Source organism: Saccopteryx leptura, chromosome 2, assembly GCF_036850995.1.
Source record: "Saccopteryx leptura isolate mSacLep1 chromosome 2, mSacLep1_pri_phased_curated, whole genome shotgun sequence".
NCBI lineage: Eukaryota > Metazoa > Chordata > Mammalia > Chiroptera > Emballonuridae > Saccopteryx > Saccopteryx leptura.
The window spans coordinates 13,450,262-13,462,158 of NC_089504.1; the positions used below are offsets into that span (position 1 = coordinate 13,450,262).

The 11,897-nt window shown below is 40.2% G+C and overlaps 1 protein-coding gene across 3 annotated transcripts in view; it reads right to left on the bottom strand.

The window, feature by feature from the left end:
• Nucleotides 1–11,892, bottom strand: part of MRRF (mitochondrial ribosome recycling factor) — a 51,874-nt gene extending 39,982 nt beyond the window's left edge. The window contains exons 1-3 of one of the 3 annotated variants that reach the window (XM_066367271.1): nt 11,823–11,892; nt 6,383–6,591; nt 3,298–3,453 (exon numbers count right to left, since the gene is read on the bottom strand). In XM_066367271.1, the coding sequence (XP_066223368.1) occupies nt 3,298–3,453; nt 6,383–6,566 (340 nt within the window). In that variant the 5' untranslated portion in view covers nt 6,567–6,591; nt 11,823–11,892. Of the gene's footprint in view, nt 1–3,297; nt 3,454–6,382; nt 6,595–11,594; nt 11,618–11,822 lie in introns of those variants that run through there. The other 2 variants (XM_066367270.1, XM_066367272.1) reach the window with 2 other exon arrangements.
• Between the last annotated feature and the right edge of the window lie 5 nt (nt 11,893–11,897).

Genomic DNA, 11,897 nt, shown 5'->3' on the forward strand with positions numbered 1-11,897 from the left:
GACATGTCAAAAGAACTAGGTTGGAATTCCTTACCAACACCCAGGGTGGCCATAGTTGGCCTAGGCCTGAGGGGTTCCTGTGACACAGGACATCTAGAGCTAAAACTGGAAAGAGTAGGTCACTCCGCCAGCAACTTAGCCATTTACTAACCATGAAACCTCAGGCAAGTTCCTGATCTCGGCACCTTGGTTGCCAACTCACTCAAAAAATACCTACCTTACAGGATTAAAGTAAGGATTACGACTAAATATAAACTAAGTATGTAAGCATCAAAAAAAAAAAAAGCATTACAACCAGTACCTCTTAGTTCTTGTACCCTTTTAGTTCTTGTAACTACTCTGTATCATTGTATTACTATCTCCACGTTACACAAGAGAAAAATGAGACTTGAAAGTTTAAATCAGTCAAGATCATCCAGCTAACGAAAAACACTCAAGAGCTAAGTCTTAAACTCAGGTAAAGCCCAGAAGGTAAAACAGTAAAAGTTTCCTTGACTCTGAAGACAACAAGTCCTTGGTTCAAATACCAACTCTGCCACCTCTTGACAGTGTGACCCCTGGCAGATCCCTTCAATCTTTTGAGTGTTTGTTTCCTGATCTCTCAATGAGGCATAAAAGTTGTACTTATTTCATAGGGCTGTTATGGGGATGAAATGCAAGAGCTAAAGGTAAGCACTTATAACTATCCTGGCATATATAAGCGCCCAGTAAATAACTATTATTATTACTTCTTGATTTTCTCCTACGTTTTAACCAAACTAACCTATTTATAATTTCTCTAATTCAGTCTATTACTTCTTGCCTCAAGACCTTTAGCATATATTTTTCCTCCTACTGAGAATGTCCCCATCTGTTTAGATAACTCCTGCTCATTCTTTAACACTCAGTTATAATAGTTTCTAATCTCAGAAATCTTATCTGACCTTCTAGGCTGGATGACGGACCCGCTATGAGCTCCCAAACCTTCCACGCAAACTTCCATAATGGTAACCGATATTTGCTAAGTATTTCCTATGAGCAAGACATTGTGCTAAATGCGTCTATAATTTATTTGCTTTCATTATCACAGTAACCCTGAGATAGTTCCATCATTTCACAGATGAGGAAACAGAAGCACAGAGAGTAGCATGCTAAAGAGAGAAGAGCTCCTAATAATGAAGCTTGAGTTCAAACCTAGGTCTGACCCACTCCAAAGCTAAGGTCTTCACCACTCAGCTTGACTCTGATGTTCTACGTCTGGGTTCAGTCTGTCCCGTCGCATTCTGCTCTAGGCTCTCGGAAGGTGGGGAGAATGTCTTTTCTCTATCTATGAAAGCTACTAATCAGCAAAACTAAGTGGTCAGTAATGCTTTGAGGAATAAATGAATGTACATGTGGATGGATGAATGAGAGAAGACATGAATGGACAAATAAATAAACCTGTATCTTACCAGTGGTCTTCAACCTTGTGGGGATTGGTGAAAATAGGAGAATTGTTTTGGGTATCACTAAGACAGAAATCACCCTGAGCATAAGCGAATTTGACTAAGATCCTTGGGTCTCTAGTCTTCATACAGTATCAGGTGGTTAACTCTTCCCTGGACCAGCACGACATTTCTGCAGTCCGGCCAGACTGGCGGTTGAAAAACACCATCTTTGACAACTATTAAAAACAATCAACCACCTTAGGGATAGAAACTGTTGGTAGATAGATGGGGGTGTAAGAAGAAAAGTGCCTGCTGGTTCAGATAGTAGTGAAAGACGATATGGAGGAATCTGGCTACGTTCAGCCTCGTTCACCCAGCCTCTTCACGGCCCCTGGATCGACACAGAACATTACACAAACATAGCCCTAAAGAGAAAGAAGCAGAGGAAATACCAACAGGAGGCCTTTTGAAAATCGATCTTAATTCAGCCTTCCTGGTTTGCCTAAGATCCTCTGCCGCAGATCTCCCAACATGGGCTTCCCAGGATGCAGTGTGGCGTCCCATCTCCTAAACCCACATCGACATAATGCATCAAATCCTTTTCCCTCAATCTGTCCCCAGCGAGGATCTCACCCAGCCTCATTCCTGCCCCTCATTTTCTCAGAGGTTAACTTTTAACAAATTACACTCCCAACCTCTTTCCAGGCCCATCATCTTTTTAAGTTCAACAAGAGTGGAACTCGCTGGATAATTTTAAGTATCACATTTCTCCCTGAGCTACTCTCAAACTACTCTCTGGTTTCGGCTGCAGAATGTTAACAGGCCAGAAAGCACAGGGGAGACAGAGTACTTTATCAGTTTCATACCTAAAATAATAAGCAAGTTTAAAATAAACAGTTGGGAGAGATTGAATGGCATGCTCTACTGTCAGCAAAAGCAGAAATGCCCTGGTCCATGGGTGACAAATGACGGAATGGCCTGGTTTCACACTGGATCTTGTCTCTGAGCTCAGTATGTTTCTGCTTGTGTTTTAGAAGTGGAGCTGTATATTTTTCACTTAGTTTTCTTAAGAACAAGTCCACGAAATATTTTCTAGTCTCCTTATGAACTAGCCAACCAACATGCGAGTGGGGCAGCCCAAGCTCCCACAGATACCTTCGGAGGGGGTCCGAGGCTTGACTCTAGGATGATGACAATTTCCAAAAGGCCAATTTAACAGCAATTGGATTTTTCCTGCCTGCCTGCACCATTAGCTGACAACTCACTTCTTCCATCACATCTGCAAACAGTTCTCCTAGACAGTTCTGACATTTCCCACTTAGAAAAGCCACTTTCAGGAAGTTATTAACCCAAACATAATCTTCCTGGTCAAGCTCAGGGGCACAGAAAGGCCCCAGGTAGGCAGGTTTGCAGCCGGCTGGGTCCCAGTGAGGGAGAAGAATGGCCAAATAGGACAAACTAGAAAAATCAAACCAAAGATGGCGGTTACTATGAGACTAAAGCATATATAGTGTTTATTATAGTTATAATAAAACTCCCAACTTTAGAGTATAATTCCAGGATGGCAAAGACCATGCCTGTTTTTGTTCACCGTTGCATACCAGCACAATGCCTAGCTCACAGTAGACAGATATTTGCTGAATGAATAACAAAATGTTAACTACATGCCAGGCACTGAGCTAGAACCATTACACATGTTACCTCACTCATTTTAACACCCACCACCAAGCTATAATGTAGGAATTAGACAAGGAAACTGAGGACCAGGGAAGTATAGTAACTGCCCATGGTCGCCAGTTAGTAAGTGTTACAGCTGGGACTAAAACGCAGCTCTGCCACAGCCATGACCTTTCCACGATACCGACTCTAAAATATTGGTTGAGTCACTAACCTGGTGAGGTCCTTATATTGACAGTCTTGTTAAAATTGTCCTTGAGTGCTTCTACCACAGACTTCATTTCTTCTTCCACCTCTTCCAAGTTGATTATATCCTCAACCAAGGAAGTGTTAAGATTCACTCTGGCTTGGGACTGTCCTTTCCCTTTGGCTAGAAGTCAACATTCAATGAATAACAGAATAGAAGACAATAAACAGAGACAAAAACAATCAGTGAAGTGTCTACAATGTGCAAGGCAAAATGCCAAGGGCTGGAAAATTATAGAATATTAATTATCACTGCCCTATAAAAAAGCCTACATTTACTGAGTGTCTACTAGAGACCCAGCATCATGCTAAACACTTACTCAGGTACTAGTGGAGGCACAGATGTTATAAAGAGATGCCCAGGTGAAAATCCAGGCTATGACCCAGACCATCCTTGTGACCTCAGGCACATTACTCTACTTTCCTGAGTGTCAGGCTCCTCACCTGTAAACAGGGATAATATCTGTATTGCTAGGCTGCTACATGGATACAAACTAAGTAATTCAAATACCTAAAAGAGCACTATCCACATGGTAGGCACTCCCTATTTTTCAGAAAAATAAACAGAAGATAAGAAAGGTAAAATCCTAAATCCACAGGTCCGTAAAGAGTAAAACCAAGATTTGGTCCCCGATCTCCCGAATTTTAAACCCATAAACTTTTCTTTAGGCTGCCTCCATAAGACTGAATTGGAGGTACAGGAGATAAATTAATTAATTTTAAAATGAATACTAAGCCAAGGAAATGCAAAGAATGTGGTGGCCGGGACAAACAGAACAATCGTGGTTCAGAAATGGTAACCACCACCAGCGGTAGTGACGATGAATTAGATGTTAGAAAATCAACAGCATGGGAGCTAAATAAAATTCTGTTTTATGTAGAAACCATCATGGCAATGTCTCATATACACTCTGTAATATGCATATACAGAGGTCACTTCAGTGAGTAATACTAATATTCTTGTATTTTTTATGGAGGGTGAGAGGAGAAAAAATAAAAACACTTAAATAATATCCTACAATTATTTATTAAATATTCAACAAACTACTGAAATTCCTTTACAACAAAGATTATTGACCACTGACAGTGAGCTAGATCCTGTGCTATTTGTAGCATATTATAATTTGCAATGCAAGTTCAAGTAATTCTTCTATTAGATATTCAAAGCAGCACTGAGGTAGGAAGAACAGAGGTTATAATTGCCCCCATTGTACAGATAAGAAGAGTGAGACACAGCCATTTAGATGTTTTGCCCAAAGTAACCAACCAGGAAGCAGCAAGAGATTTTTTAAACATTTATTTGCTGTGTCACCATCATGCTCAAAACCTCATTGCTCTAAGCGAACAGGCTAATGACTTAGAATCTTCAGAACCAGTATACCTTCAGATTCAGAAATACAAATTCCAAAATGGATAATAAAAGTAAATTCATACCCAGGCTCTTGTGAATGCAGAAAACCAAGGACAAAGAGATCTTAGAAACAGCAAACAATAAAAGACAAATTATCCATAAGGATTAGAGTTTAGTACAACAGCATAGTTTCCAAGAACAGCAACAGAAGTTTAAAAAAATGGAAATAAATGTTTTCAATTTTACATTTTTTTCAACCAAGTATTTATCTTAAAAATTTACAGGTAAGAAACCTGTTACAAAAGACACCACAAAGTAAAAAACTAAGTCGATACTTGTGACACACACTAGGCTTAGCATTCCTAATATAAAAAGGAACCAATCAAACTAAAAGAAAAGTCAAACCACCTTTTTAAAGAGGCAATCAGAGAAGACAAAAACTAAACTGCCAGTTAAATAGGAAAAGCTGCTCTCACATGCTGTAGCTAATGTGTAGCCACTAACAGACCACAACGCCATGGCATCAGGAACCCTTGGTTTCCAGCTCTGCCACTAGCTAAGTATGACCATGAGCACGTGTCACACACATGGACCTCACGTCTCCTCATTTGCAAAACGGTCAGATCTGTGCTTCCCCAGATAATTATAAGAATTTTTCCACTGGATAATTATAATTCCTTCAGTGGATAATTATAAGGATTATATTTCTACATGTAGGTGAATTGTTAAAAAATGTAATACAACCTTCAAATCAAAAGTTATTACTGTAACTAATAGCTGTCGCTATTAACAGAATATAAGTCTTCGATGCATTAATAATCTTTCAGTAACTTGTTAATTTTCCTATTAACAGAGAAGGGTTCCATGAAACCATAAAAGGAGAGTCAATGGAAAAATATTCAGCAGTGTTATTTCTAAGACCATCCTTGGGAGTGGACCCCCTGACCCACCACTGCAAATAGTTTTCTGCTTGACAGTTTTCTGTCACTCATTTACTCAACAAAATTTTTTGATACATACTACATGGCAGGCCCTGTTAGATGCTACACAAGAAAAGCACAGACTTTACCCTCATTGGGTCCAGCATGGAAGACATATAACAAGCAATAATGAAACCTACAATGAATTAACTAATTAATGATTGCTGTGCTAAGTACATCAAAGGTAAAATAACAGTGCGCACGAGTGCGTGTAACGAGGGACCTGACCCAGCTGAAGAGGTCAGGGGAGGCTTCCCTGAGGAAGCGACATTTAAGCTGAGATCTGGGGTATATCAAAGTCTCATTCTTGGATGACACAAACCATTAAGATCATCCATCTAAATCCACGGTTCTAATACCCCTACCCAACAACCTTCTGGTTTTAATTTTACTTCCAATGCAGATCTTCCTATAAAGAGAAAATATGTTGATCCCTGCCTCAAGCATTCTGGTGTGCTTGGCACTTATACCTCTAATTCTAAATTTAAAAGAAAGAAATCGGGCATTTCTGAGCCATGGTACGTATGAGGCAACATGGTAATGAGAAAACAGACCCTAGCTTCTCTGTCACTGTGACCTTTGAAGCTAATCAGTTGTATTATTGGAGACACCATTTCCTCATGTGGCCAATGGAGAAATTCAGTACATCTCTGATAACCTTCCAGCTATGATAATTCAAGGGCTAAACATGAGGGTGGGGTGAGGAGGTCACACGTCTCTACCTTTGGCTTTCTTGGTAGCAAAATGACGGGTCGGTACAGCTGGATAGGCCATGCGTTGCCCATGGATATTTTGTCTTCCATTCATTGTCTTCAGCGTAACTTCTGAAACAGGTCCTGTCAAGGCTGCCAGGGAGTTGCGCCAGGCAGGGTGGACCAAGCGGAAGCACCTTAAACCCAAGGCCATGACTGAAGACAGTCTGTGTGAGCATCTACTAAAAAGAATATGACATAGAAGAGACCTAAGTAAAACAGACTCTGTTATAACCTCAGAAAATAATTTGTACCAATTATCAAACAACTCCTATAAACTTAGCTATGTGCTAGGCAATTTAAATACATTTATCTTTAAGCCTCCCCCCAATAGTCTACAAGAAAATATGATTAGCCCGTTTTACAGGACGACGAAACGGAGGCTCAGAGAGATTTAACTAGCCCAATCTGTAGGACTCCAAATCACCATGCTTTTTCCACTGCACCAAATGCCTCTAAGTACACAAGGGACACAGAGTTTTAAGCAAATGCACAGCAGCCTAAATCTTTAATGATGCTAATTAAATCATTACAGGAGAAAGGGGGGGAACACCCTTGATAAAGTTGTTATAAAAAAGAGGGCAGAGCATTGGAAGAGGACTTTAAATTAAAAAACACATACAAACGATTTCAACAGGCATAAAATGACTGGAAAATTCACACGAGAGCATTTAATTAAAATTTTCTTTGGTTCCTTATGCACTGATTACCAATTAGAATGCACTTGACTTTAATGTGAGTCTGAAGCATGGTTGAGGTTTGAGGCCTTCCATGTTATAGAACTAAAGCTCTGGAAAATGCCACCCTCCTCTGTGTTAACACAAGTTACACATTACACTTCTGAGGTCTTGGGCTATGGAAAGATGCTAGAGCCTACAGCTAGCTACCTCTAGGGCAGAACACAGTCCTAGCTAACTGCCAGGAATCCAGCCATGGCTCAGCTAAAAATTAAGAACAATCAGCCTCAAATATCTGGAAGCTACTATCTTTGAAAATCGGTTTCACACCTCATTGAAACACCCCCCCCCCAAAAAAAATCCCATCCTAAAATTTTGCTGCAGTACAATGGACTGAATAAGCACATGGGCTTTGCAGCCAGGAAGACCTGGAACCTCGTGCCAGCTCCATCGCTGACTAAATGCCCCTGAACATCTTCGCAACCTGATTTCCTCGGCTGTCAAATGGAGAGAACTATAGTTATTTCTTGAGGTTGAAAAGAATAAATGAGTTTATGCGGATAAAACACTTAGCCCAGTGGCTAGCAGACAGCCCGAGTCCCCAAACGGGATATCTGTTGATAGCTTTGACACTTTTCCTTTCAAAGACTTCCATGACAGGGTCAGACACATTAAAGAAGTCTTACATGTCATCACCCATAAACAGGTGGCCCAGAGTCAGTCAGATCTGGATGTAAATCTCAATTTTGGGCAATTTACTCCATTTTCCTGGGCATCACTTCCCTCATCTGCAAAACGTGAAAACTACTCCGATCTGACAATGAGATGGTGAGTATATGGAAAACGCCTAGCACGGTGCTGGGAACATAGCACCTGTTTAATAAAAGCTGTCATCTAAAAAGGAAAAGAGAAAGAGCGAATGAGTAGCACAGTAAAAGCAGATGATTTCTCCTAATGGAAGTTTTAATAGCAAGGGATGCTAGATGTCAGTGATCAATGTATGAAGTCAATAGAAACAGACATGGATTTAAATAAATAAACAAACAGTTTTTCCTCTTTTTAATTATCCATAGCTACTATTAATTGAGGTCAGGCCTCGGCTGCTTGCTTTACCCATATTATTTCATTTAATCCTTTTAGTAATGCCACAAAGTATAATAATCTCCATTTTACAGACCTAGAAACTGAGGCTCAAAGAGACTGTCACCGTCCAAGGACATGGAGCTAAAAGCTCTGCCCTATTTTAGCAAAACTGTTCACAAAAGTTTGGCTCTAAGTGAGGTTTCTATATCTAGGTTTTTGCCTAATATAGCCAATGCCTAACCCACTTTTATATCCAAATATGGCTGCATAATAATGTGTGGTTTTTGTTTTTTTAATCTACAGGGTCTCCATCTGGCTGCTCCGTTTGAGACTGGTTTCCTGGTGTTCCTGTTGCAGGTCAAAGTACCAACCCAGAAAGTAACAGGAAATCAAAATGGGTTAGAAATAAACAACCTTTGACAGAAAACGCAACACCCCAAAGCAGATCCAGTACACGTGAACCGGAAGCCAACTCTATAAATAAACCACATTTCTGAAATACTGAAGGCCTAGATTTTAATTGCACAGAAGTCAGGAAATTTCAAAGTGGAAGTTCAAAAAAGGCAGTCCCTTGGAACTTTTACCTTAAGGACATGCATATTAATACTCAGTTCAGCACAGATGAAGTCAAGGAAAGTAACTGTTCTGGAAGCCCAAGTATTATCCAACAAAATTAACTTATACTCAGAAAAAAAAAATGGCAGGAAGCACCTGGGCTTTGATACAGTCTTGAACTGGAATCTCAGTGCTCCCCCTTACTAGCTGTGTGACCTTGGGTAGATCATTTAACCTTTTTGAGCTACGGTTTCCAACACATCTTAAGCATGGTGATATTAATAAGCCTTTAAAAAGATAATTGTAACAATAATAATGACACAATAGCTATGCTTTTATAGTGATAACTATGAGCCAGAAACAATTCTAAGTACTATACTGTATATATTAACTCATTTGAGCCTTATGATAACCTCCTGAGGTATTATATCCATTTTATGGCTAAAGAAACAAGAGGCACAATAATTTGCCCAAGATTTTATTTCACGCACTCTAGCTCCAGAGTTTGTGCTCTTGACCACTACACTTTACTGTGTACATAAAACACTCAGCGCAGCACAGAGGTTGCCATTTCGATCCCAAGTCAGGGCACAGACAGGAACAGCTTGATGTTCCTGTCTGTCTGTCTCTCCCTGCCTCTCTCTTTAAAAACAAACAAACATCAACAAACAAAAAAACCACTCAGTATTGGCATTATTATTCAAACTGTTGAGATATCTTTTAAAACTACTTGAAGCACATCCTCTTTTTCCAAAGTTGAGGTTCTCAAAACTTGAATTTTCCTAATTTTCATAGAATGTGTATTTTAACTTGGGAAAGAATCAGATGAGAAACACAGTCTGGGTTTATCCATTGTCTCAGCAACCTTTCCAAATCCAGCTGTATGTTAGCTTATAACGTGTACATTTTTATCAATGTGTGTGTGTATAAGTATATAAAATACTTTCACATTATATAAAGTATATAAAATACTTTCACATTGTGGGCAAAAGGGGGTTCTGTGGAAAATAACCTCACAGGGTAATCTAATCATAAATTCCTAACTGGTTCAGGCCCTGGTGTGTAGTCACGCCCCAGGAATAAAACTTTAGTAAAGGGTTTATCTTTGCCTTAACAAACCCTGTCCATTGCTTCTGTGCATCTAGGTTAACACACCTTTAAAATGCCTCTTTTTCAAAGTAACCACTCTCAAGAGAACATAATCTTTTAAATACAACTGTAATTCAATCACTGCCTTGCTTTCTCCCACCCTAAAGTAATCTTATGTTCCCACCTTAATTCCAAATGGATAAAGAAGCTGAAAACTGTCATTCTCCAGAGCATTTGAGATCCTGCTTCCTGGCAACTGTTGTCAGTTTTGGCTCAAATAGTTTTATAAAAATTCTCTACAGGTTTGGATGTTTCTCGCATCGACAACATGGATTATCTGATTCCTACAATAACCAGAGTCATGATTATCATTGTCATTTTACAAATAAGCAAACTGATCTTTCATTTCCTTGAATACACCTTCTGCTCCAGGGTCTTCAAACACACTTTTGCACGTTTGGAATCTCTTTTTAATGAACCACTTCCCACTTTTCTTTCAGATCTTAGCTCAGGCATCACTTCCTCAGAGGACTGCTTTCTTTGGCCATCTCTGGCAGCACAACTAGCTCAAATGCCCTGTAGCTCACTTTCATAGCACCTATACTGTACCTTTATAGCACACACTTTAACAGTACCAGTTATATCTGTGTAGTTATTTGATCATTGTCTAATTCCCTCCATGAGACTGTAAGCACTAAAATTACTGGCCTATAGCTGTCTTGCTCAATGCTGTATCTCCAGTGCCCAGTACAGTCCCTGAACACAGAAGACACTACATAAATGAGATGAGCTCATGAATGAAAATCTAGAAAAATTAAGCCCTTGACTAAGTCACAAAGCTGGCACCAGAATTGGAATCTAAGCCTCAGACAGTAGGTCCTGAGCTCTACTTCCCAACACTGCTTCAATTACCTTTTGGTTTGCAAATTTTTCATTTAGAGATAGTAGGGTGTTTTTTTCTCTAAAGTCAGGGCCATGTAATTATTTATATACATAGTATCTGACTGTATACAGAATCATGTCCCTGGCACAGCCAAAGGAGGAATGAAACACTTTAACAGGTGGAGAGTTTTGCCTAAGAGTTAGGAAGTCTGGATTCCACTATTCTTATCTCACCACCTTCTGCCAATCATCCTCTTCAGACTCAAAACCACACTCTATCCAAAAAGCACTTGTGACAGCTCTACTGATTTGTGGCTTTTATCAAGTCATTTCTCCTACAAAGGTTTTGTTTCCCCAACTATAAAATAAAGGGTCAGGCCAGGTTTTTATTCTTTCCAACCATAAAACTCTCCAAAATTCTGAGAAATGCAGTAGAATGTGGTGAAAGGGAAAAGGCACCAAATTTTGAGAACTGGAAAAGCGTCTTGCTTAGTTCTAGCACTTAGTAGCTATATGACCTTAGATAGGTCAAATTCTGGACCTCAATCTCATTGCAAAATGTCGATGGCAATACCACCCATCCGGGTTACCAGGTTGATCAAATGAGATAAGGGCTGCAGAAGCACTTTGTAAACAGAGAAGGGCTATGAGATGACAACTGTCTTGCCACTGGACGGCACAGAGTAAGGTTTAAAAAGTTGAGGCTTTGGAATTGAAACTCCATCGATTACTAGCCACGTGACCCTGGTTATTTCTCTGAGCTTCCGTTTCTTCATCACGGTTATAATATCTATACCGGTGGTATTGTTCTGAAAATTAATATTCCTATCAAGTGGTGAGCTACTAAATAGCTGCTACAATTTTGTAAGTGAGCACACACACACACACACACACACCCCAAATCTCCCAAGGTCCTAGCTGATGAGACACGTTCTGCCTCCAAGCCATGAGACTTGCTCAGATGCGACAGGTCCCGCCCCCAGCCTATAAGGTCAAGCCGGACTCGAATGAGATGTGTTGGGGGACCATGATCAGGTCTCCTAAGACCCCTAAGAAATCCTTGCGTAGAGGTCTCTGGCACCGGGACCCTGCGCGAGCCTCCAGGCCGTGCGGAGACCACTCACCAGCTATGCCCCAGGATACTAGCAAAAGAATCTGGCGACCCCGGTGACGCGGCGGCGGCGCTGGCGCCATGACGT